The 25,165-nt window shown below is 31.1% G+C and overlaps 1 protein-coding gene and 1 non-coding gene across 2 annotated transcripts; both read left to right on the forward strand.

The window, feature by feature from the left end:
- Positions 1 to 17,116: 17,116 nt before the first annotated feature.
- On the forward strand, positions 17,117 to 17,188 carry Trnad-guc (transfer RNA aspartic acid (anticodon GUC)). The gene has a single exon. It is a non-coding gene; the product is annotated as a tRNA-Asp (tRNA).
- Positions 17,189 to 22,378: 5,190 nt separating this feature from the next.
- On the forward strand, positions 22,379 to 23,520 carry LOC129941416 (enhancer of split malpha protein). The gene has a single exon (XM_056050038.1). The coding sequence runs from the start codon at positions 22,455 to 22,457 to the stop codon at positions 22,926 to 22,928; it is 474 nt and encodes a 157-aa protein (XP_055906013.1). The 5' UTR covers positions 22,379 to 22,454; the 3' UTR covers positions 22,929 to 23,520.
- Positions 23,521 to 25,165: the final 1,645 nt, after the last annotated feature.

Raw genomic sequence — 25,165 nt, forward strand, 5'->3', positions numbered from 1 at the left:
CAGTTAACATGAGACAATTATAGAATTCTATTCGTATTTGATTTGAATAATGTTTTCTCTGACATTTTCAACCGACATATCTTCTTATAATTTAATATTTTATTTAAAAAAACTTTTCAAATAATAAATATGTATATATCTTAACATTTTAAGGCAATATAAGGACAGGTTTCGTATTAATATCTTTTTATACTCTTATAATCAAAAAGTAGAATGTAACCCTTCAATCGTATTCAAACATTCTCTTTTAAGTAATCTAAAAGGACTTTCTCCTATACTACGTTACTATCGAGAAAAACAAACTCTCCTATTGGTGATTGTTCTGACCTAACTAAATTCAATTTCTCCTTGAGCCAATAGGGTTTCATCTTCCTCGGCTTCACATATAGCAGTTACTCGAGCAGGTATCTTTTCTACCACTGAAAGGTACCTGTTGACTTACTACAACTATTTCCACCCCTAATTCCTAGACACGCAACACAATAAGAAACTATTTGAATCCAACATTCCCTTGCTTGAAACGATCTTGTATAAAAGGCACACTTTTGAACCCTTAAAATCAGTCTAACTCAAACTACTATCCCGGATAGATCTTCTGCCTACGTCAGAGCGATGTGCAGTATAACTGCAAAATCACTCGTAGCGCACGTCGATCCTCCAGCCAGAGTGTTCCAAACTATCAACGAGCCACACTTTAAACTGGTTTTTCAAATCGTTGTTTAGTTTTTTTTTATATTTTATTTAGTAAAAATATTTTTTTGTTTTATTGTGTTCACGATCATCTCGATCTGATAAAACCAACACGCTTTTGGCAGCCACCAGAAGTGCCTTAAATGGGAGCTCAAAGAGCTATAAAAACCAGTTGGACCTGTCGCCATTCCCGCTACCGCTGACGCTGAGCTGCTTTTTTCTACCCAGAGTTAAACATAAACAACAAGTCGTCGTTGGCTCGTTTTTCTGTTCGTCGAAGCCCAACTCAAACTGTACTTCAGCCAAGCCAAGCCGAAGAAGTCAGTATAATGGAGAGTCAAAAACAACAACAAATTGAAGAGAAAAAGAAGCAAATCAGTGAATATAATATGCTAGAACTGGTGACGACTAATTGGGCTTGGAACCGCCATATAGCTATAGCCATAGCCTTGGACTGGACCTGAAAGACTCTTGAGAGCTCCTATATAATAATGGTATAGTTTTAAGAATTGAAAGCTTTAAACGTGCATACATGCCACATGTACAACATGAACTGATGATGCAGCAATAACATGGAATTTATAACTGTGATACAAAACTATATATGTGTAGCATTCACTTTTTAGTTAAATTTTTTTATTTTACTTTGTATCTTAAAATCATTGTCTTCCGTTTAGCTCCACGTTCCTTCCAACGAAACGGTACGATGGAGTTCAACACAAAATATGTAACTTTAGTTTTTAAGGCTTAGAGTAAGAAAATCATTGTCTTCCGGTTTGTTTGTTTTGCTTAGAATTAAGAAATATTTTGTAAATACTACAAAATATATATAATAAATAAAATTTGTATATATTGTAAAAAAAATTATATTTCTTTTTATTTTTCAATTGAAAAACAAAAACACTTTCTTCTTATTTAGGTTGGTGTTGATTGGGAAATGTGTGGTTCACTTTTCGATTTTCTCTTCCTCATTTGTTGTGATATTTTTGATGCGTTGTCTTATAAGAACATTTCAAGGGATTCAAAAATTTATTTTTGAAATCACTCTGTCGAACATTTACAAATATTGGTCTGAAAACATTTTTTAAATTAAAAACATGCACATTTTTTCAAAGTTAATGCTGGTTTTTGTTTAAGTTTTGTTTTCATTTACATTAAATGCATTATGTTTGTATATTGGACGATCATGTCTCAAGACTAGAAATTGAATTTTGATCTAGCTATTATTGCATACAATTGAGATGTATGTTGTTAGAAAGCTTAGCCCTATAACTTGCTTTCTTTTTGTGTATGTACATTTTACAGATTTTGTTTATAGATATTAAGCTGTAAACCATGGGACTTGTGCAATATGAGGCAATAGACATCGAAATAAAGGATATTTTGTACCATAGCCCATTAAAATTAATGAATAACATGGTCGGCGAATAATTCATTTAACAATATGAAAATGTTCCTTTTATATTCAATTAAGTTAATGCAATTAATGGAAATAGTAATGTATCTGGTGCGCACAATTGTGATGTGTAACGTTCGAAAAAGCGTCATTTCTGATTATGGCAAATAGTTGTGAAGCCAATTTTTTCTAAGTGTTTTTATTTTTTTTAAGGCACTATGCCCATTCTTATTTTTTTCACATTTTTAAGGTTGATGTTAAGTTATAATATTCTAAATTATAAAAAAAAGATTATTTTATTATCACTTAAAGTTTTTAAATCACATAAAACTTTATAGATCCATATGATTCTTATTTTTAATTCTTTTTCAAATTTATATATAAATTGGGTAGCGCAACAGTCCATGAAGAACCAGGGCCTAGTTACTCACAACTCTCAACCATTCCCGTGTGCGAGTTATGTTGTCAGAGATGAAGGGGACCTACAGTTTATATGCCGAATCCGAACTGCTGATTTAAGAAATCGCTTTTCATGACAAGAATTACTCTTGGAGGATTTGTCAATTCCTCGTAAGAGGCAGTACCCTTGAAAAAAATTAGTTAGTTTTTCAAATTTACTTGTGTTTTTAATGCCAACGTATTTTGTTTAATAATTAAATATTTGTTTCTTTAAACGATTTCATTAGAGGTATACAAATTTAAAATCTTTACCTTTGTCTTCTTTTCACATAAATTGAAGTCCTGAATGAAAACAGGAATTTGAATTAAAAAATAAACACAAATTGAAGTTTAAAATAATCCGAAGTTTTGACTGGTTATTATAATTTTATGGCCCAAAACATTGTTAAACAAGTTTCGTAATCGTTTGGTGTTCATGTTGATAAAAATAATAGATATTTGACTAATGATACTTAACTGATTGCACTTATTTTGTTTTAAATCTCTTGCTTTACTTACAGACAATCATAATCTCTGACAATAAATGAACTTTTAAACAAAAGAGTTGATGCAAGAGATTTCTTCGTGTGGTTTGTGAAAGCACACAACGTTATTTTTCAATAATTATGGAAAATCTTTTTCTTCTAAATTTCAATTGTAAGAATGTTAAGCTTCAAGAAATCGATGTTTTCGAAAAAATAATCTTTTTATGTCTCGTAACTCAAGAGGACCTTAAGAATTAAATATGAATTGAAGTTTATCTAGTGCTTAACTACTTTAAATATTTATTTTCAAAGGAAACATATTTGTTTTATGGTTAGAATTACATATACATATTCAGGTTGTTTATTTATATGATTGTACTTATTATTTGTCAACAATTTTAAAATGTGTTTAACGTTTTTTGTATCTAGAGAATACATATCTGTTATGAAAGACCTAACAAAGCTCAAAATTTACACTAACATTACTTGGAAACAACAAAGTTTTAAGAGATTAAAATATATTCTTAACATATGCACAGCCATGGACAGAATAGACATTTTTAACCACAATGTCCGTCATAGTAAAGGTTTTTTTTAACATTTTTTGTTGTTTTATGTTGTCAGCAATTAAAACAACAATTAAAATTTTAGCAGCGCAGTTGATGTCATACATTTTCATTAGTTACTCAAAAAACTTATTTAATTTGATTGTTTTACTAATATTGCTAAGGTTAATACAAAATATAGGCGGAAACTGCATTGTTCTCCAGAAAAAAGTGGCTTAATCTTCGATCTTAGTGAAGAAGGTAAGATTACAACTCAAATTTAGCAATTATTGAAATGATCAACGAATAAAATAGTGTAAAATGCAATTAATTCGGCTGGCCCTTAGTTAAAAGCAAAAATACTCCATATACCAAGATCGGTATCTTTCATGAGTTTCACTCTCCAAAACCCGTTTGTTTACATTGTTGTATTTGTAATTTTGACAATTAGTCCATGAATATATTTGAAAACCAAAAAAAAAACGATGCCGTGGGCTAGCGGCACCTTGCAAAGCAACCACAAAATGGGGAGGTTAATAAGTTTTTTTTCCATATTTTTCTTTTTACTTTTTTCGATTAAAAAGTTTTTAAAGATTAAGCTTTAGTTTTTCAGTCATTTTGTTGATTGCGTCTTGAAAAAAGCATGTTCAACATCAGTTTAATATAAATAATTCATTCATTTACAGCAGTCACTACGAAATTCTTTAAATTTCATAATCACCTTCGGATTATTGTATCAAAGATGCGTTCGAAGAACCATCAAGTTAAGGGTGCGAGCGCAATTTATTATATTCAAAATTTGTTTGCAAGTAATTAAAATCTGTAACAATTTAATTAATCCAAGTATATTTATAGTTTGTTTTTGATGATTTAAGCTTGTAACTATTTTTCAATTCCATTTTGATTACAAAATATTAAATTTAAAAAAAGAATCGAAAAATACCTCATCCATTACATTCTTGATTGATGGAAGCATACATATATTTGCTATCAAAACAAATTATGCTTCAAAGGAACACCAATATTTAAAAAAAATAATCAGAATGATTATAGCGAACTTGTTGAATAAATTCAGATAAAAAAATGCAAATTTTGACGTTTATCACAAAATGAAAACGTCAAAAAATCGTTCTGAATTCATGCACAACTCATTCAATAGATCATGTAATCGACATGAATGTTTATTGTCGTACAAAACTTTCTTTTAGGGAATTCCCACAGTTTAACGCAAAATACAATTTTCATTAATTCCTTAAAAATGTTTAATTACCAAAGTTCTAGTTTACTTATTATTGTTTGAAGGGTATGTTTAGTAAAAATTCTGCTAATAATGAAAACAAATTAATGAGTTTTACGTATATGTTTTTCGTTTTCTTAATATAATAAATACTACCATAGATTACTTTTTATAAATGCAGAACATAAAAGAAAATATACATAAACAATAGTTTTGAGATATAAAGCAGAGGTTAGCTTAGAAAAATATTTTTAAGGAAGCCAATAATATTTATTGCATCCAATTATTGGGTGTTCAGTTTCCCCATGTTGGAATAAAAAAAGTTACTTAAATCTATTTATTGCACTCATTTAGTTGGTATTGTGTGTAACCATATTGCCTATTTCTATTCCTTAAAGATGATTTACACAAAGCAAATTATTTTTAAAACATGGTTCCCTCAAATTTTTATTCCAAAATCTAACTACAAACAAAATTCTTACTCTAACATAGTCCCTCACAAAGAAATTTTCGGTAATATTTGTGCAACAAACAAAACTTAAATTCGGTCTTGCAATTACCGAACTGCTTAAATGATGAAAATAGTAATCTAATTGAGGAATCTGAACTAGCTAAAGTTTGCAATGTATGCTTCCCGCCTAGCCTATTGTTTCCACCTGAACTTCTAACTTCACCAAAAAACTGCTATAAGCTGCTCTAAGCAAACTACAGCTGAACAAATGTTCTGTTTTGTGGTTTTACAAAGTATTGAGTTACACTTTTGTCCATTTGCAGTTATACTTAGCCAGTTGCAGCTCATATTGCGTTCGCAAATAATTTAAATAAACAAAAAAGCACTAATAATTCATTAAATATATATTTGCTCAATCTTATTTCATTTAATATACATTTACAACATTTATTTGGATTGAAATTAAAAAGCTATACAAATCTTCCAATTTAAGACCGTGTCAGTACTTCAGATTCTGTTGGTTCGGATTGTTTCGTTTTTGAACGAAGGCCAAAATGAAACATTTAGATGTGCCTGAGGACAAAAATGAAGCATTTTGATGGGCCGGAACACTAAATGTGATAATGTGTTTGGTTTTTGCATGATTTCACGCATACTATCTCACATTTAGTGTGCAGTTAGCTTGTAATCGAACCGATATGTCAGTCTGAGATTCCGATTTTGGTAATGGAATATTTTTGGTTAAAAGTAAACAATACAATTTCGAATGCCACATCTTCGAAAAACTTCAACGTGTGCTGTAGGACCATCGTGAGAAAGAGCAATATCGACCCATTTTATTCATCCCGTATCATCAACATCGAAATCTCAACTTAAAATTATCGAATAGGCTTGTAAGAAGGCAACTAAACAACTACCTAAAGAAATATGTATATTTTTAGAAAATAGTTGTATGGACTGATGACCCTAAGATAAACCTCATCATTCCTCTCAGAAAAACGTTTGTGCATCGCCAAGCCTACAACCCAAAGTGTACTTTAAAGACGGTCTAATACATAGCGTTTTCTTGGTCCGTTTATGGGTCAGTGGGTAAGAATAAATGGTACGATGGATAAATTTTCATATTTGAACATAATGAGAACAATATGAAACCATTTACGTTTGAGCCAATTCCGAGTGACTAACCAATAAATACATCAACTCTTTGATTTGCCGGCCAAATACAGTCAGTATCTAAACCCTATAGAAAATGTATACAATGATGTAAGAGTTAAGATCCGGCACCAAGAATTTAAAAATTTAATGGAACTTTCATTCCCCAGAGTAGGTACCAAAAGTTGGTGGAAAATTAAACTCGAAGATGACCGGCAATGTTTGAAAACTTTGGTCGATCAACAAAATACTAGTTAGGTAAATACAATACATTTGGACATTTGTTTTTAAATTAACATGTACTTTTTCAACAGTTATTCGAATGTGTGCTATTTCTACGTCCAAGAAAAAATACGTCCTCACATAATGTTTAAGAAATTATTTTAGTTCTATGCCTATTTCTTCACTGCGAATAAGAATACATATTTCGTTATTTTTTTATAAATAAAAAACTATATAATTTTTTGAAAATAGTGTGCTAGTTCTCTGCCCAAAGCTTATGGCTAAATTCGCTCTATTCTTTGAAATCCTAAAATGTATACATTATATTTACAAATTTACTTGATTCATAATAAGAATATTTTTCGGCGATATGATCTCATTCCGTTTTTTTTTTTTTAATTTTTATTTTGATGCTTTGTAAAGACGTAAATGTTAATGATCATAAAAACATTCAACAGTTTAAGGGTAAATAACAAGAGGGTTTGGATCTAGAAACAAAAAAAAGAATGATTGAAAAATTCTTTGAATAAAATATTATCGAAATAGGATTCAAATTAAAATTCGTCTAAATTAAATTTGTATCTCCTCCAACTCGTAAAAGGAACCAGGAAATATTGGAAAATTATGTCAGAAATGGAGAAGACTACAGCATGACAGTCTTACATGCACCTAACAAATACCTACATAGAGATTCAACTTTACCTCCTTAATGCAGAAAAGAAGATTGTACAACATGTTTATAAAATAATACTTGTTACAATTTGATTTTCTCAAAAAGTGTATTGTTTCAGTTATTGTGTCTTACCATTGTTTTTATTATTATTATTATTACAAACAAAAACGACTGAAAATATCAGCTTTAAGTTCAATCAACTGAATTTTACTAAAGCCTTCTTCAAGCGCTAATCTTCATTATTTCATGTGAATTTTAAGAATTTTCTTTCGTTTTTTTTTTGTATGATCAAAAAATTATGTACGATGGGAATCAATATTATTGAATACTTTTTTTTACAATAAATTATGATACTTCAAGGATCTTTATACCTTGGTCATATCTCATCACCTTCAATTTTTTGTGTCTTCAAACAGGTTTTAAAGTAAGCACACCAAAAATTGTTATCAAATTACATAAACAATATAGCAACTTGATACTGTCACTTTGGTTGGATCACACTTGAAGTTGATGATGCGATGTTGAAAAAATAACCACAATGTGACCATATGCCACACCATATCAATTTCAAGCTAGGAACAAAAAACCATCAATAACTCAAATAAGACACTAAGACTCCATCAAACAACAAGAATATTCCCATAAGTCATATAAAGTAAACAACCAGTATTTTCTTTTTTTGATTTTTTTGTAAAATGTTTACAAAAAAATATTTTTTATTATAAAATTTACATATTTACAATTCCTTATAAAATAAATTTTTCAAAAGCAAAACAAACAAACCGGAAGACAATGATTTTTGTTTTGTTAACTTAACTAAATTGTTCTTAAAACTAAAATCAATTCGGAAGACATTGGATTATTTAATTCTAAATTCTTCTAATGCGTTGCTATCACAGGCTGCATCATTCATCATCGTTTGTGAGATGACGAATTTATTAATTGGATACTTTTAGTTTTTTTTTTTAATTAAAGCTCTTCTCCTGAATGCGTCCAATGGAATTTGATTCCATTGCCTGAAGGGATTCTTCTTTGAAGGTGACCCAATTTTTAGTTAGTGTGGATTGGTGTTGTTGTGCTTTTCAACTTCTTCAATCCAACTGAGTGATTTTGAGCGATAGTTGATGGAACCTCAGCAGAATATCCAAGACCATATTATCCCGAAGGATAAGTCCTCTATTAACAAAGACACCTTACATCGATGGCTGTGTGAGTTAGACTGATTTTTTCCAAACCCAGTCGCTTCTTTTATACCCGAGAAGAAGAAAATTCAAGCACCTACTTTAAGATTTCAGAACGTTCTCGATCTCTCATTGGTATCGAAATCGAGGGTGTCTCAGGTTGAAGGATCAATTTTGGTTTTCTTTTCTTTGCACTTTGATTTTGTTTTCTTATTCAACTTCTTAGTTTTCTTATCTTTTCGATTTCGGTTCTATACAAATAAATAATACAGAAGATACAATATTTAGGGGTCTTTTTTCTGTTTTTTGTGTGATAATCTTTTGTAAAAATCGTGGGAAAGTAAAGAAATTCTTACAACCCCTATATTAATGGATGGTAATAAAGAAAATATGTCTCATGTGACAAATATATTCCAGACTGGTTGTGATGGTTTTTGATAAAAATAAGGTGCCATCACCTACTCCTTTACTTTTTTGTGTTGAAGATAAAAAAGTATCTAAAGAATGTATGTCATGTGTTAGCCATAATATTGTGGTAGATGATACCCTGTGGTGCCATCAATATCAACGGTTTTTTCCTTAAGATTAAATACAAGAACAATATTTGTTGATTAGGATTTATCTATCTGAGTTTTATTTCAACTTACTGAAGGAGTTAACACACACCCTTTTATGAGGCTTTGTCAATGTTTGAAGTTCATTCTTAGATCGCACGTGTTTTGGACATCACACTGAATTCGATCTTAAGGTTTGAGAACAAAACAAAAACCGAAATTTTTGGTTTTACACTTGTTTCACACTTTTTTTTTGTTATGTTTTGTTTGTCTATTATTGGAATTTTTGGGATATTTTAGGATTTTAAGTTAAGAAAATTCTATGGCTCATAAATATGATGATGGCAAGTGTTGTGTATAGTTCAGTTCATTTACTTGTTTGACATTCCCTTCTTAATTCAGATAAATTAGTGTGTCATTGTTAAATGGGGTAGTACTCTTGTATGCTTGAAGGTATGCGGTATGTAGGTATGGGGTGAAGACTCGATCTTTTGGTAACCCCGTTTTTTTTTCTGGGGATCTTCCACATACCGCGGACTAATCAATGCGTGGGTCCTTAGCGTTGGTATTTTTAAGAAATTGCGACTTGTCTATTAACAATAAAAGGGGAGATTTTTAACGAATGATGTTCTTAGAAATAATTTCCCATGAAAGGGGTCTCATTACTCATTTAAGAAAAAAATCAGTTCAAAGGCCCTTGAGACAATCAAAAGGGGGGCAGATAAAATGTATATGAGTTAATATTTTAAAATTTCTTCTAAAACGTTTCAACAACTTTAATTTATTTTAAGCTGTTTTCTATTAATAATTCGAGTTTTCAAATCAAGTTATTAGTATTGTTGCAGATTTTGATTTTCTAGAACAAAGTCTGTGCATTAAAATTTAAAATTTCAGTCAAAAATTACTTAACAAATAATTGCTTGACATTAAAAGAAAAATGATTGAGATCAAAAAGCTCTAAGTTTATTTTTTCAAAAAAAAAAATACCAAATGCTAACAACAATATCTCGTTTATATGAGACTAGCTGGTTTACCCGACTTCACCCGGGAGGTATTTAACTATTTTATATAAAAAATTAGGATGAAAAACTACTATTTTCTTATATTGTACCTTTTTTATTTAATAATTTTTATAAAGTATCTCTATACATATTTCTATTATGGTTAAAATACTCTTTTGTAAGCATACAGATTTTTTGCCGAGCTGACACGGAAGCAAGCAACATAAAATTGTCCGTGGGTAAAACAGGGATTTGTGATATAAATGCCTGCAACCCTCAGTGTCCGTGTCTTATTGATAGAGCTTTATAGGGCATTCGTTAGTAATCATCAGTATCCTGGGAATGAAAACGCTTTGGCCTTGAGCTGAACCGGAAAGAATTTTAGCTTCAATCGCTTTCTCCTGCATAGTTATACTATCCGTAATCTAGTACCATTGCATAATTTCGGTGCATTTAATTCCTTATAAGTATTATTGGAGCCGCAATTTTCAAGTCTAGTTTATGCCAAGGAAGTTCTAATGCATTCAAAGTATTCAAAAATTCGATTGGAATATCAATAGCATCATCTTGATCAGTCAGATTATCAATAGAAAAATAATTTTGTTGATGGGCTTCAAACATTGAAAGAATTTTATGATTTATGCTTGGAACAGAATCGTTTTTAGGTTCTAAAATCACTCGTTCGCGTTACCAGTCATCCGTTTTTTCTGAAATTTGGGCGACGGGAAAACATTAGCTTTTAATTCATCTTGTCTAGTTACGCTAGTAGCAAATGTTGGTTCTATTAGTACTTCACCATCATTATTTAAAATATTTACATTTCCTATATCCAAAAGAGTTCTTGAAAATTGTGCTGCATTACTATCACCACCCAAATGTACGCGCATATTTGTGGTCAATCTTTAAAGTTTGACAGAAGTCCACAGAAACGACGATTTAATACCTCTTGGCACACCTGCAAACAGCATCACAACACCTCTCATCGGACGTTACTCAGTTTTAAAATTCCTAAGTGTACGATCCAGAGCTTCAGGCTGGTCGCGGCATTATTAATTAAACTTCACTTCACTTTTAATTAAACTTCACTTCACTTCAATCCATTTCTCAATTATTTATTTAATAGAAATAGTTTTAATATTGATTTCTTACAAATATCAAATTGTCATCCATACATAGCTGTCATTTTACGTCAATTACATAGCTGTCATTTGCGTTTTGTTATTCCAAGTCTGATTCTTTTTTGTTATACCACGTTTTATAGTGACTGACGTTTCATGTCAAGTCACACGGGAACGCTGTCGAACGGGATAAAAAGTATCCTATGTCCGTCTCCTGGCTCTAAGCTACCTCCCTACCAATTTTCAGCCAAATCTGTTCTGCCGTTCTTGAGTTATAAGTGGTGTAACTAACACGACTTTCTTTTATATATATAGATAAGTTTCAAAATCAATGTCTTTATTTCTTCAAAAAATATTTGAGTCAATTGACAATTTTGTCAATTTTAACATTTTTAGTCATTTTCTTTTTGGGAGTTTTTATTTGTGTAAAAAAAAATATTATTTGGATTAACGACTAAAAATCATTCTTTATCAGTTTTAAACTCTTCTTAAATAAGCATCATTTTTGTCCCTATTTTGAAATTCCATTCTGCTTAATTAATTTCAGGAATATTTCTATAGATCGTTTATAATATCTTCCATTTCTAAGCTAACTAAAAATATCAAGTGTAATATGAAAAAATAATCATGATCGGTTTTTATATAAGAAATAAATAAATTCGTCATATATATTACAGCAACTTTAAAACATATCTGGAGCCCTAATTTTCAGCTATATATTACTCCATTAAGAAGCACACACAAATTATAACCTCTCAACGAATCCTCTGTCCTGAAATCTAAAACAGGTATCCTTGCAGGGTTATTAAAAATTTTAACTCGTTAGACCCGTTCGAACTTGATTGTCTATTATCAGTAATTTTTTTTAAGTTTCATGGTTTCTTTAAGATCTTTTATGCTTATTGATCCCTTCATACGTACCTCTAAACTTCGTTTACAAGTGCCATTTAGAAATTCTTTAAAAGGAATTCATAAAACTAATCCTTTTTTTAAATTCTAATTGTTCAAGCCAATGAACCTTGAAATCCTTTTACAATTTACCTTGAGTTGTATTAGACATCAGTTTTTAAATTAAAATTATGCCTTTCAAATGGATCACATTACAAGACACGGATAGATCTATAATGATTTGATTATTATTAACTTCAAAACCCTTTTCAATCCAGTAAATTATTAAAACGATGGTCATGTCATGAATATTTTATAATTAAATAAAAAGGTCTAATATTAAAAATAGGTATTCCTATGATATGATCTTTGTCTTGTATTTAAAAAACTTCTTAAATAGTCTCGGTGGTAAGGTTAAATTTTCTTGAATACAAGTTTTTCAACATGATTTCCTTAAATTCAAATATGAAGAAAGTGTCAAAATTAAGTAGTTAACACAAGACTTTGGGCTCTAAAATAATGTTTCAATATAATTTGTGTTTCATTAGGAAAAATTATGTACTTTCCTTCCATCATAAATTCTTTAAGAAAATCACGTTTAGATATCCAAAGTGCAAGGAATACATTTTTTGAACAACCATTCGAAACGATTAGTTGTCTCATTTGTTGGAAGATTGAACTCTCAGACTATGAACTTAACCATTCCTTAACAATTTGTTTGTTATTAATTTTTCAAAATAAGATTGAAATTGAGATCAAACACGATATGCTCCTGATATGGTGATTGAAAGAATGAAACAAAATAAAGAGATGAAAAATAATTTTGAACTCATTTAATAGGGAAAGGTTATATTATACTCAGTAAGCTATTAAATTTCCTTTTGTTTGGGAAAGACTCGTGAGGAAGGTAAAATTACAATTTTGCGGTGGCGGCCGCCGCCGTCATGGCGTGTCTTAATAATTTAACCTGCATCGTTGTTCTTTTTATTTTGTTATGGTTTTTAATTAAGTCGTCATGTTTAACTTAATTGTTTTTCTTTGTCAGGTATAAAATCTTGGAGGTACTAAAATATTTGTTGAGAATAGCATATCGTTGTCATCTATTCGAATAGTAAGGCTTCATATTAGTATACATTTGTACATATTACTTAAGCTTTTTCTTAATGTATAAGTTTAAAAAAAATATTTTGTTTGATTGTTAACAATTTTTTTTATTTTATATATTGCATTCTATAGTTTTGCTCATTTCATTAATTGATTTTATTATAATTGTGAGACTTTAGGGAAAGTTGTAATTATTTACAAGTAGTTTTGGAAAATTTAAAACACCGAAAAGAAACCTGTGGGTGTCAGTAGTGTTACAGAATTTTAATCAAGTTCCTTCTTTTCATTGGCAGCAAAGAAATGTTGTCGGTCCTTGGTAACCAAAAACGTTTTAAAATAATATTTCTCCTTTAAAAAAGGAATACAAAATTTTTAAAAATTGTAGTAATACTACAATTTCACAAAAAATTGTGTACAATTATTTTCGAAAGTCTTCGCAGATTATTTTTTTAATAGCAAATTTCGTGTCTCTATTAAACAAACATAAGATTTAAGTTCCAATACATTTTAAGCGTTCATCGGATTCAATTTTGGGAGTTCAAAATCAAATTAGAACCATCTCTGTATTTGATGGTAGACAAAGTAAAGTTAAATTATAGTAGTTAGAGATGCCAGTCACAAGCAGCCCTTGCTGCGCTATTCAATTATTCTTGGAAAGCGCCATTTTGGTACCAAATCACAAAATAAAAATATAAGTTTATGACGCATTTATATTGACAATATTAGCGATAATATAGAAAGGAAACTAGGTCTTTGAGTTTCGTGTCGGAAATTTTATCAAGAGCTTTGAGGAACGCCCTTTGAAGCTTAACATTCCAGAACGGGCCAGAGGAATATTTACCCTTTCTGCAAGTGAGCTATGAGTAACTGATCCTTGCCAGCCCAGCTGACCTAGAACCAACCCACGAAGGTTGATGTTGGAGCTGTAATTTCTTTTAGCTCTGTGCACTGGAAGATGCAAATATTTAATGTGTATGTCTAGGCCTCCACAAATGAGAGGCCCCCACAATAGAAACTTTTAACTAGTAAACATCTTTCTCTTTGATACGTATTTTTTTTTTACACTTTTACTTTTACCTGCAGCCTACAGTACCTTGTACATACATGATTATTTAATTATATTAATATTTAATAACAGAAATCATTGATCCATTTTTGTTCACTCCAATCAGTGAAATATCAAAATCTCAATTCTTTGGATTCGTGCAGAGTTTGTACACGTTCTTCACAGCCAGTACAGAGCGGCACCGAATTCTGATTGAAAAATTACCGGAGAAGAAAAGTGGCCAGTTTTTAGTCTTTAAAAAGCACAGTGACACTCGTTGGTCTTGTCGAGCTGAAGCTACGAAAGCCTTCGTCAACGGATATTCGGAAATCGAAGAAGCTCTAACCAGCATAACTTCCAACAAATAGCAAAAAAACATCTTGAGGAATGAAGCAACGCACCTTCTACAGAAGATAAGTTATCTCAAAACCACTTTGCTTGCATCATTTTGGAACGATATCTTAGAACCGCTCAACGCTACAAATAAGATGTTGCAAGATCCGAAAATCATTCTTGAATCGGCAATGCCTGCACTATGATCATTGAAAGCATTCGTGAAATCCATACGAAATAATTTTGATAAATACGAGGAAGCAGCCAAAAAAATATCCCATACTGTTGAATATGTACAATCACGCACCCGCACCAGAAATGTGAGGTTGAATCCGCTGGATTACGGGAAAGCAAATCTGTCATCCAAGGAAAAATACAAAGTACACGCCTTCATCCCAGTGATTGACAAGCTATCCGTTTCTCTTACTGAAAGATTGCATTCCTATGAAGCTGTACGTTCGAGATTTGAATTCCTGAATCACATCGAGAGGATGGATGCTGAAAATTTGCACGCTGCAAAAGAGACATTAATGAATAATCCGGATACACGACGATTTAGAGCCTTGCCTTGGTAATGAGTTATTTCAATTTGTGTCTTTGATTGACTCATACAAAAAGGAAAAGGTCTATGGAACAGATCAATCGCTGGAACTATTTTACTACCAAATTCTTAAAAATCAAAATTCCAGAGCTACATTCTCAAACCTCGAAATTGCAATGAGAATATATTTGGTTTTGATGGTAATAAATTGCACTGTAGAGCGCTCATTTTCAAAAATGAAAATTATAAAAAATAGGCTTCGAGCCACGATGCCACGAGCTTCTATCGAAGCTTTCTCTCCTGAGCATTGAAAACGATTTCGAGAACTGGATTTCAACGCAATCATCAACGATTTTTCGGCGAATAATAATAATTCTTTTTTCCGTTTATATTTGTATGTAAATGTTCAATATTAAAGGAATCTACTTGGTTTCACAAAATATTATTTATTGACAAACTCGAGTGCAAAAAAAATGTACTTTATTTTGAAAACGATTGGGGCGAGGGGTCCTCCGCTCCTTTATTGCACCGAGGTCCTGAACCTCTAAATCTGGCCCTGCCACCCTCGGTGTTCCTCTACTCACATGTTTGGAAGAGATTACATATGTTACCTAAAGAAGCTTCAATCTTTCTATCACTTAGCATAGAAATTATCCATTTTTGAATAAAATAAGTGGTTCGTGAATCTATTCAGTAAGGACGTTATTGAAATCACCTTTAACATCTAAGAAGGTAGTAAGAGTAAATTCTTTACAATCAATAATTGTATTCTCAATGGCACGCAATACCTCATGCAGGGCCGTCTCAGTAGACTTGCTTTTGCAATACGACTGCTGAGATTCTTCTAGTGGACATTCTTCGAGAACTTCCCTCATATGGGTATCTAGGAAGCGTTTCAGTGTCTTAAGCGCAAAAGAGGTCAAGCTTATTGACCGAAAATCCTTCGCTTATTCATGGCCACGCCTAATAACTTTCGAGATAAAAACTGTTTTAACCTGTATCCATGTTTCTGATGTTACATAAAGATATACAGGAATCTTTGGAAAATGGTCTTCATCCATGTTGCTGGTATGGCTTGCAATTTTTGTAGGATTAATTGTAGTAAGCCATCCAAATCCGGAAGTTTAAAGGGAAAGCAAGTATTTATAGCCCAGGAAATGCTTTCTCTTGTTTAAACAGAATTTATTTGTTGTATATAAACTAGATTGATGTTTGAAGTTCTAAACATTGTGGGGTTCCAATTCTCACAACGGGAAAAATGTGTCGCCATCAGTATACTTCCAAGTGTACTCAGCTGGAGCTGTTAAACACAATTCATCAGGTTTCTTCAGAAAAGATGGATGTCAATGCTACGATAAGGCTTTACTAAGAGTGAGAGAATCTGTTTTGTCTTCAATCCCTCCAACTTTGTTGGAAAAAGCTAGTTTTGAGATATTTGACCTTGAATTACTACGCAAATACGATATTTAATGAAACTATGTATGATATGTTCAGAACACCTTAAATGAATTTCCAGCTTATTCATTAATTGAGTTTTTTCACCTTATTTCAATGGAATAAAACCAAATCTAAATTTTCTTTAAATGCAAGAATTTTACTCAATCTATTACTGCTAAGAACATAATGAAACGCAATTTATTATAATTTTCTTTTAAGCAAATCACCCTGTTTCTGGTTAAACCCAGACGACGACGTTATAAAGTTATCTACACATTTAAATGTTTGATAAAGTATACATATATATTTCCACTAAACATTTGTTTCTGTTTAAGAATATTAGAATTTTGAAGCACTTATTGTTTTAATTAATGACAATTTAGCGATTATCAATCATGTGAATTTATTACCTTATTAAGTCTTTTGTTTAAAAGACTTCAAAAATGTTGCTTTTGTTTATACGAAGCAGAAATAGGTATTAGGTATTTTTATTGTATGTATCTTTTGATATTACTCTTTCTACCGAAATTGGAAGTTTTGAAAGTAATTCCAATAAGACAACACTCCATTCGTACTCATTTTTCTTATTAACGTTATTTTTTAAATTAAACATAAATTTTCAACATCCTCGATAGTATAGTGGTCAGTATCCCCGCCTGTCACGCGGGAGACCGGGGTTCAATTCCCCGTCGGGGAGAACGATGTGAAGTTCTTTTTTTTTTAATTTATAAATTTGATTTATGGTTAATTTTGTTAATTGGTGTTTATTGTTACTAATTTTGTAATTGTAAGAAAGAGAATTATTTCTTCGTGGAACATTAAACTTTAATTTAAATAATTTCAGCATTATTTGGTGTAAAAATGTTTTTTTTTTTAATAGATTTATAGAGTTAGGTCATTGTTTTGATTTTTACTAACACAAGATATTTTTATTATAAAATGAAAAATATGTTTTTGTTTATATTTATTTTGAAGATTTAATCTAATGTTATTAAATTACATTTTACTTTGCTTAGAAAATGGTCCAAGCATCTTAACGTATCCATTAAAATGTAACGAAATTGAAAATCATTTTAATTATTTTGCTAAATCCATAACTTCTAAGTTTCTTAAATACGAAATTAATAGGATCGTTCCTAAGATAAAGAAATTACCAAACTTTGTGTTTCATTGTCTCTAATTTGTGTTACATTCGATGTCAAGGCGGATCCAGATTTTTAATTATGGAGGCTCACACACTAAACATACAGAGTTTTTGAACACCGCTTAAAAATGTTCTTCAATGTTCCATAAAGAAGGCTGATCAAATTAGAACAAATTAATATATTATTTTAACCTTATATTAACTATTTCAATGTCAGTTTTTGTTATAAGATTTAGAAATTGAAACGTTTCTTTGTCCAAAAAAAATATATTTTGTTCTTGTTGCCTTTTCTACAAAAAGCCAGAAAATAAGAAAATTTACGAGATAAATAAGTTTTTCTTTCCTAAGAAAAAGAGAAGAAAGCTTTTATGAAGAATTTTCTGCTGTATTTTCTTCGACACAATTTCGGGGAGTTTATTATCACTATCATTTTCAGTCAGTGATTCGTAAACTAAAACTGATGCTAGAAAAGAAATTTTTAAATTTTTTGTTGTGAACATTTTTGAGAAAGAAAAATGTTTGGTTCCTCAATTTCACGAAATAGTTGTATTCAAGTACAAAAATTAATAAAATAAGGAACATTATGTTTTTCAATAAGTCAATTTTTGGACACTTCTATTCTTGAAATTTATAAAATTCATTGCAAAAAGTTGGTTTCTTCTACTAATTATGATCTTAAAAGATTTCGTTATTACATAGGTACAGTGCACATTGGTTTTGAATTCGTAAATATTGCAATGGCTGTTAAAGACAGAGTGTGGAAAGGCATTCTACATTCGCTAATACGTCTAAAAAAGGAATCTCTGTGACACTACAACCGAAGTTGGGCTCGAGAGTATATTGATGAGCAATCCTAGAAGCGCGAGTACAACGGTTGAACGGTTTAAGGGTAATGCAACTGGCTATTTTTCTAGAGCATAAACCATTAAAATAATAGTAAAAGAGGATGACACAAGAAACATTTCGACGATGTCCAAGCAACGTAAATGATCTTATGATGGTAATATTACCAATCAATTTAAATGCCCTTCGTTCAATACTGTCAAAGAGGCTTAAATTAGTTGCAGGAGCACCTGCCCAGATATGGGAGTTATACTCAAGCTTTGGACGTATAAGTCTTGCAGATAACAGCCAGATCAGAGGGGGAGAAAAACTTCTTGCACCGCCTTAGAAAACCCAAAATATCTTGCGGCATTTTTGGCGACATCGCGTATGTGATCGTTCCAAAAAATGTGGTTGATGATACACATACCAAGAATATCAAGATGTACAGTCTCTTCGATGCAAATGAAAAGCTAAGAGTATTATCTTCAGCGAATCAATGTATTGCACTTGAAGTTGCAGACAGGTGATCATCAATACAAATGAGAAAGAGTGTTGGATATAGAACAGAGCCCTGTGGCAAACCAGCATTTATTTTGTGGTTTTCAGAATAGAATCCATCCAATACAACTTGTATTGAACAATTCGAAAGGTAATTACTAATCCAATGAAGGAGTTAATTATGAAAACCGAAAGCACGCATTTTGGATAAGATAGCCTGATGCCAAACCCTATCAAATGCTTTCGAAATATCAAGTGCAATAATGTTACTTTCTCCAAATCGATGTAAAGATTTGCTCCACTGTTCGGTGTGATGAACCATGAGATCACCAGTCTACCTAAGAAGCTTTCGATCTTCAAGATATTTCTTGAGCTAATAATAAATCAGCGTTTCCATGACCTTGGAAATAAGGGACGTAAGTACAATCGGTAGATACTTAAAGGGTGAGCAAGATTCGAATTTTTTGGGAATAGGCTGTTTTCCATTCTTTCGAAACGAGACCTGAGGTTTTGATAGCGTTGAAAAACACATCTTCTGAAATTTAAATTCAAAGGAATTCCTACAAAAATTTAACAAAATTTTTTCGCAAGGGTTGGGTCGAATAGTTATGGCCATGGATATATAGGAGGACAGTTATTATTTAAATCATATATTCAATTCAATAAATTACTATATTCTACGTCTTCAGATAGAAGCATTAAGCTATAAGTTAAATTTAAGTTCAAATAACATTTTAATGATCTTATTTCAAATGTATGGTAATTCTGTAAACATTATTCAAGAAACTATTATGATATTTTGACTGTTGCATAAATGTAGTTTAATTTAAACTAGTTGCCCATTTTGGCATAATTGGAATTAAGGTTAAGAGAAATACATTTTTACTTGCTCCTACTTCTAAATTTTACTCTTATGACTTACATTTGGGGCTATTATAATGCGTATAAAATTATCAAGATTTAATTAAATGTGAAAGCAATTCATAATTGACCGGTTTAATTTATAAAAAATGTTATTGATCTGTACTTTGATGGTAAATTTATTTTATTTTACTATTTTACTTTTTTCGCAAGAGATATGTTCTCATAGTAAAAGATAAAAAAGGACTTTTTATGCTGAAATCTCACAAGTTAATTTTTTTTTCTAGTCTGTCGCCATATTTTTTTATTTGAAATAAATAGAATTCCTGAAATGTTAAGTTTTGTTAAAATTAATTTAAAATCTAATACAAAAGATTGAATCATTTCTAAAGTAAAATAGGGACTAAAATCTCTCTAAACATAATTTGCTTACAAAACTTTTATTATCGAAACTCTGTAAATGTCACATTTAAGAACCCCAACACGATTATTTAAGTTGATACAAAGTATATTAAAGGTTCATTCACTCTTTTCCCCTAGATACACATATATTTTTTTAATCCCTCAAAAGTCCCCCTCGTACAATTACATACACAAGTACTTTGTGAAAATAATAAATCTCTAACTAGTTCTTTTCCAAAAACGAGTTCTTCCACTTCAACTATATCATCCCAATCATCAATTTTCTGATGCTTCTTTTTCTGTATTCTTTTGAAAAGAAAAACAAAATTCAAAATAATAAATGCAACAAGTGTTTGAACAACTCGTAAGAGCAATCTTCTCTCCAAAAGGGGACATCCAGAAACTTGAAATTGAAAGCCTTATATAAAAACCATAAACAACCTCTAAAAAAAACTCACTAAACCTGAATAAATTCCCTTTTCATATGGACCCTTTTATTTTTGAATTTATTCACGTCATCTCGTATCGTCATGGACGCGGTGTGCTCCCCTCTTCTTAAAGATTCTCTTTTTAATTATATTTTACATACTACACGAATCTCTCGATAGGATAATGAAAACAAGTGATGATGATAAAAAAAAAAAACAAAAATAATAATAATAAAAATAATTCCGTAATCTCGCGAGGACCCCTAACATCACACATAATATACGATCACATAGGTACAAGACTGAAGCCCCCGCTTCTCTGAATCACGTTTGTTTTTGTTTTTCTTCTTTTTATTCTTGAAAAATACCCCCGCGATGGTCTTATGTAGTCGTGTCATCATCATCTTCTATAGATACCTCCTGGAAATAACTGAAAATAACAACCAGGACGAACTCTATATCTACCAAATAGGATCAAATTACTGCTTAACCGGTCCCGACACGTCAACTTGCTTTGCATGCATGAATTAAAAATTTCCTTCTTCCTTATCCCTGGATGCCCTCTTTTGCTGAATGATGTTGATGATGAAGATGATGATGACGATGACTCAAAGATCAGATTTGGTAAACAAACCCCAAAACACAGCCCTGTGCTTAAGACATAATGCGATGCTGAAAGTGACCAGGGAAGAAACTGGTATAGATTGGAAATGAAAGGCGAAGTAAGTGCAGTTCTGTAATAAATTTGACTGTTTTTACTTATGTATTATATATTTTGAAGACACTAAAATTTCCACTCGGTAAACCTTTTTCTAAATGCAAGATGCGGTCAAGGAAGAAGAAAAGATCAAAAAGACTTCAATTGGAGGGCAACTTATTACGATTGAGTGGAGAGTTAAAATTAATTTTATTATATTTGCTTTTATTTTATTTCATTTAAATTTATGTTTTATTTTATTTTATTGTCATTTATTTATTTTAATTGTATTTTATTGCACTTAAATAATATTTAACAAATAAATAACCTCAAGAACTGTGTCAAATTCTGAACGGGTATGAGCCCTGCACCCTTAATACTACAAATTCCGTCCCCTGAATATCTTCAATCTCTTATAAGACAACACATACAGAAATTTCTTTACGGGGGATCACGTTTTTAAAAACACAAAACTATCCTTGTACCACCACCAACACCATATGGTGCATCAACCACCAAAAATCACTTGTGTGTGTCATTAAAGATTTTTGGGAAACAAAACAGAAATAGAAAAAAAATCTCAAAAACGTTTTTCGGCCCAGAGTTTCCCACGGTTTTCAAGGAGAGAAGATCCTTTTTATGTCCAAAGATTTTTTCTGTTGTTTTTGTTTTGTTTATTATGGGGTATGCTTGTGCATACTGATTGCTGCTGATGACGGGCTCCGAAAGGGTCTTCTTCCAATAGCACAGAAGAACAAAAATAAGACGGAGAAGATTAAGGGAAGAAAAAACACTTTACAGCTCAGAGATTGGGATATATTTTTCTTGTGGGAACCTGATTCCCATCACAGCAGAGAGAGCGCTGTACTTTCTTGTAGGAGAGATGAAATATGAAACACCTGCACGACGCAGCGATCCCATTGGCTAAGACGATCGTAAAATACTCTTCAGGGAGTTCGTTTTACCTTCATCGGTTCGAAAAAGTATAAATACCAGTTGCGCAAACTGATACTCGATACAACATATTGGACTTTTATCCAAGCAAGACATCGTCAGTGTGTTCTTTGAGTTCCTCTAAAAAATAAAAATTCTACAATCTACTATCATCATGACTGCGTGCTTGAATCAATCATACAATATTTACGCACAACCATCAGCGTTAGTTGCGAGCAAAAGTCAAAAATCAAAAATATCAACATCGCGAAAAATCAAAAACATTCTCAAGCCCGTTTTGGGAAGGATCTTCAAGACAAAAAAGGCGCCAAAACGTAGTTCCTACATTGCCTCTGCCGAAAAGGATTACGATTTCGAGTGGATCAATGAAATTGAGAACCTTGCAAATGAAGAACTTGAGAATCGCATCATCGATGAGATCCATAACTGCTCTGAGGATGCAGCTATCTATGTTTACAATGAGGATGGCAGCAGACAATTGGAATCCGTTGATAAGGAGAACTTCTATGTTCCTGTTCACTTTGCCCGCACCCATGCTGGAACCTTCTTCTGGACATCAATTCAACGTGAGACTATCGAACCTTATCAGATCGAATGGAATTTCCTAGATCGTTGGGGACAAGCTTGAAGGAATTCAAATCAAATCATCAGACTGAAACACCTGAAACACACATTTTGAGGCTTTAAAAATAGTGATGCTGTGATGATCTTGATGCGATCTAGCGCGTGACTTTCAAGTTTTTTGTGATAATGGCTGTGAGTAGGACAGGAAAATTTCTGCATTTTGGACTTTTTTACTGCGACAAGGGAAGGAGGACAACGACATTTCAACCGGTGACATTTGTACCAGGATGACAAATCATTTGTGTTGAATACGACAGAATCCTAGATGGGGATAAATGGGCGGGAGTAGGTAGAATATACTTGATCATCAAAATTGTTTTATTTCACTTGACATAATTATTTCATTTTGGTAATTATTTGTTTTAAGAGAAAGAAAACAATGATTTTTTGAATAAAAAAGTAAATGGTTTTAGCTTTATCAAAATTTTATATTCACATTATATATAATTTTAGAGACACAGTCTTCCAGTTAACATTTTGTAATAATTTTAATGATAAAGAAATATGTAAACAATTTCAAAATCAGGGATATTATACTTTAATTTTACAAGCACATTAATGTATTATTAGATGTAAGAACAATTTCATGTAACAAAAGGAAATTTAATAAAAACAATTTATTTTGAAAAAAAAAATCAAAAATTCTTCTTTCTGAAAATAACACTTTACAGGTTTCACTTTATCTTTTGCTTTTGGAGTTAAATTTGGTGATGGAAATATGATTCTTTTGTTTTCAGCAGGTTTTTACCTTTAAGGTGCCTGAAATAGATATTGCTTAATTTTTGCAATGGTATATTTATGGAAGATGTCACTGGTTTTGAGTAAATGTGAATTGTTACAAAATCAAGTCAATATTTGGTTTGTTTTGATAAATTTAAATAAGTAAATATATACAAAAAATTCTATCCAAACTGACTCTGGCCCAACAATTTTTTCTGTTTTACCTATTATAGAATAAAACTTTCTAAATAAAAGAGCTGACGTTCGAACATGCAGTTTATTGTTTATTCTTTCCGTAGAGTGAATCAGAATTTATGAGTCTAGTAAGCCAATACAAGTTCATTAAGATTTTAATCTTATTATAACTGTTAAAATTTGTGTGGGTTGATTTGAAGCGGCGGAGCTAATAAGTTTTCCAAACCAAAAAATAGAAATTGGATATAGGTACTTCATTTTGGATTTATTGTAATTAGACTGAAGAGTATGCTAATAAGGTGATAGTTTTATTAGTGATATCAATTTTTTGAAATTTTTGATTTCTTAAAAATGTATGTATTTATAGGAGTTCAAAAACGGATAATACTTTATTACATATAAATGTGAAAAGTTGTTATAATTAGTAACATTTCAAATTATTCATTCACAACATTCATAAGAATGTTTGTATGCTTTTGTATATTATATATATTCAAGTTATTCAATCTATGGCTTGTATCATAATTAAACTTAAATCATAAAATATTTTATTATATTTTGTTTTAGTTACATTTTTTAAAGCTAATTTTACATCGTTGTAGATAATCCCTGAGTTAACAAATGTTAAAGAGTTGATTTATAAAATGTTAGCTTAAGGGTTAATTTAAACATTCTCATCCTTTGAGACTATAAGATTTGGATAAATATTGAAAAGTTCAGGGCACTCGTGCCTTAACTTTTCTGACGAAAATTATCAAAGCGATAGCTGAGAACGATATTGTCAGAAGTTTGCTTTACGTAGTACTAAAGTTCTTTTTTCGTCTATCGTTCTTGCTGAATTATTTTGCGATTATATTTGATAAGTTAAAGTTTTCATCAAGTTTTACGAAATTGCTTTTTTTCTATGATTCTTTGCAGCAAATTGTAAATATTTTTGAGAAATTTCAAGTTACAAAACAGACTTCATTCTACTGTTTAAATATGTATTTTTATTTCTGACATTCACATCAATATACAATTTGTTTTTAATATTGTGCATTCTTTTGTTTAGTCGAAAATGTAAGTAAAACATAAATTGAAGAAAAATAATACTAAATAAATACTTTAGATCTATAACACCATCACCGTTTCGGATTCTGGTAGATTTTTTTTGGTGACCATCCAGAATTGGCAACAGGATATATTCCAACTGGCAAAAGAAGATAGACTTCCAAAGGAGACTGTAACAGCGTGGAAAAAAACAAGTCATTTACAGAGTGTAGACACACAAAATTAATTTTAAAGTTTTGGACTGATTAAAATAAATTATTACTGATTACAATTTGC

This window comes from Eupeodes corollae, chromosome 1 (genome assembly GCF_945859685.1).
Source record: "Eupeodes corollae chromosome 1, idEupCoro1.1, whole genome shotgun sequence".
NCBI classification, from domain to species: domain Eukaryota; kingdom Metazoa; phylum Arthropoda; class Insecta; order Diptera; family Syrphidae; genus Eupeodes; species Eupeodes corollae.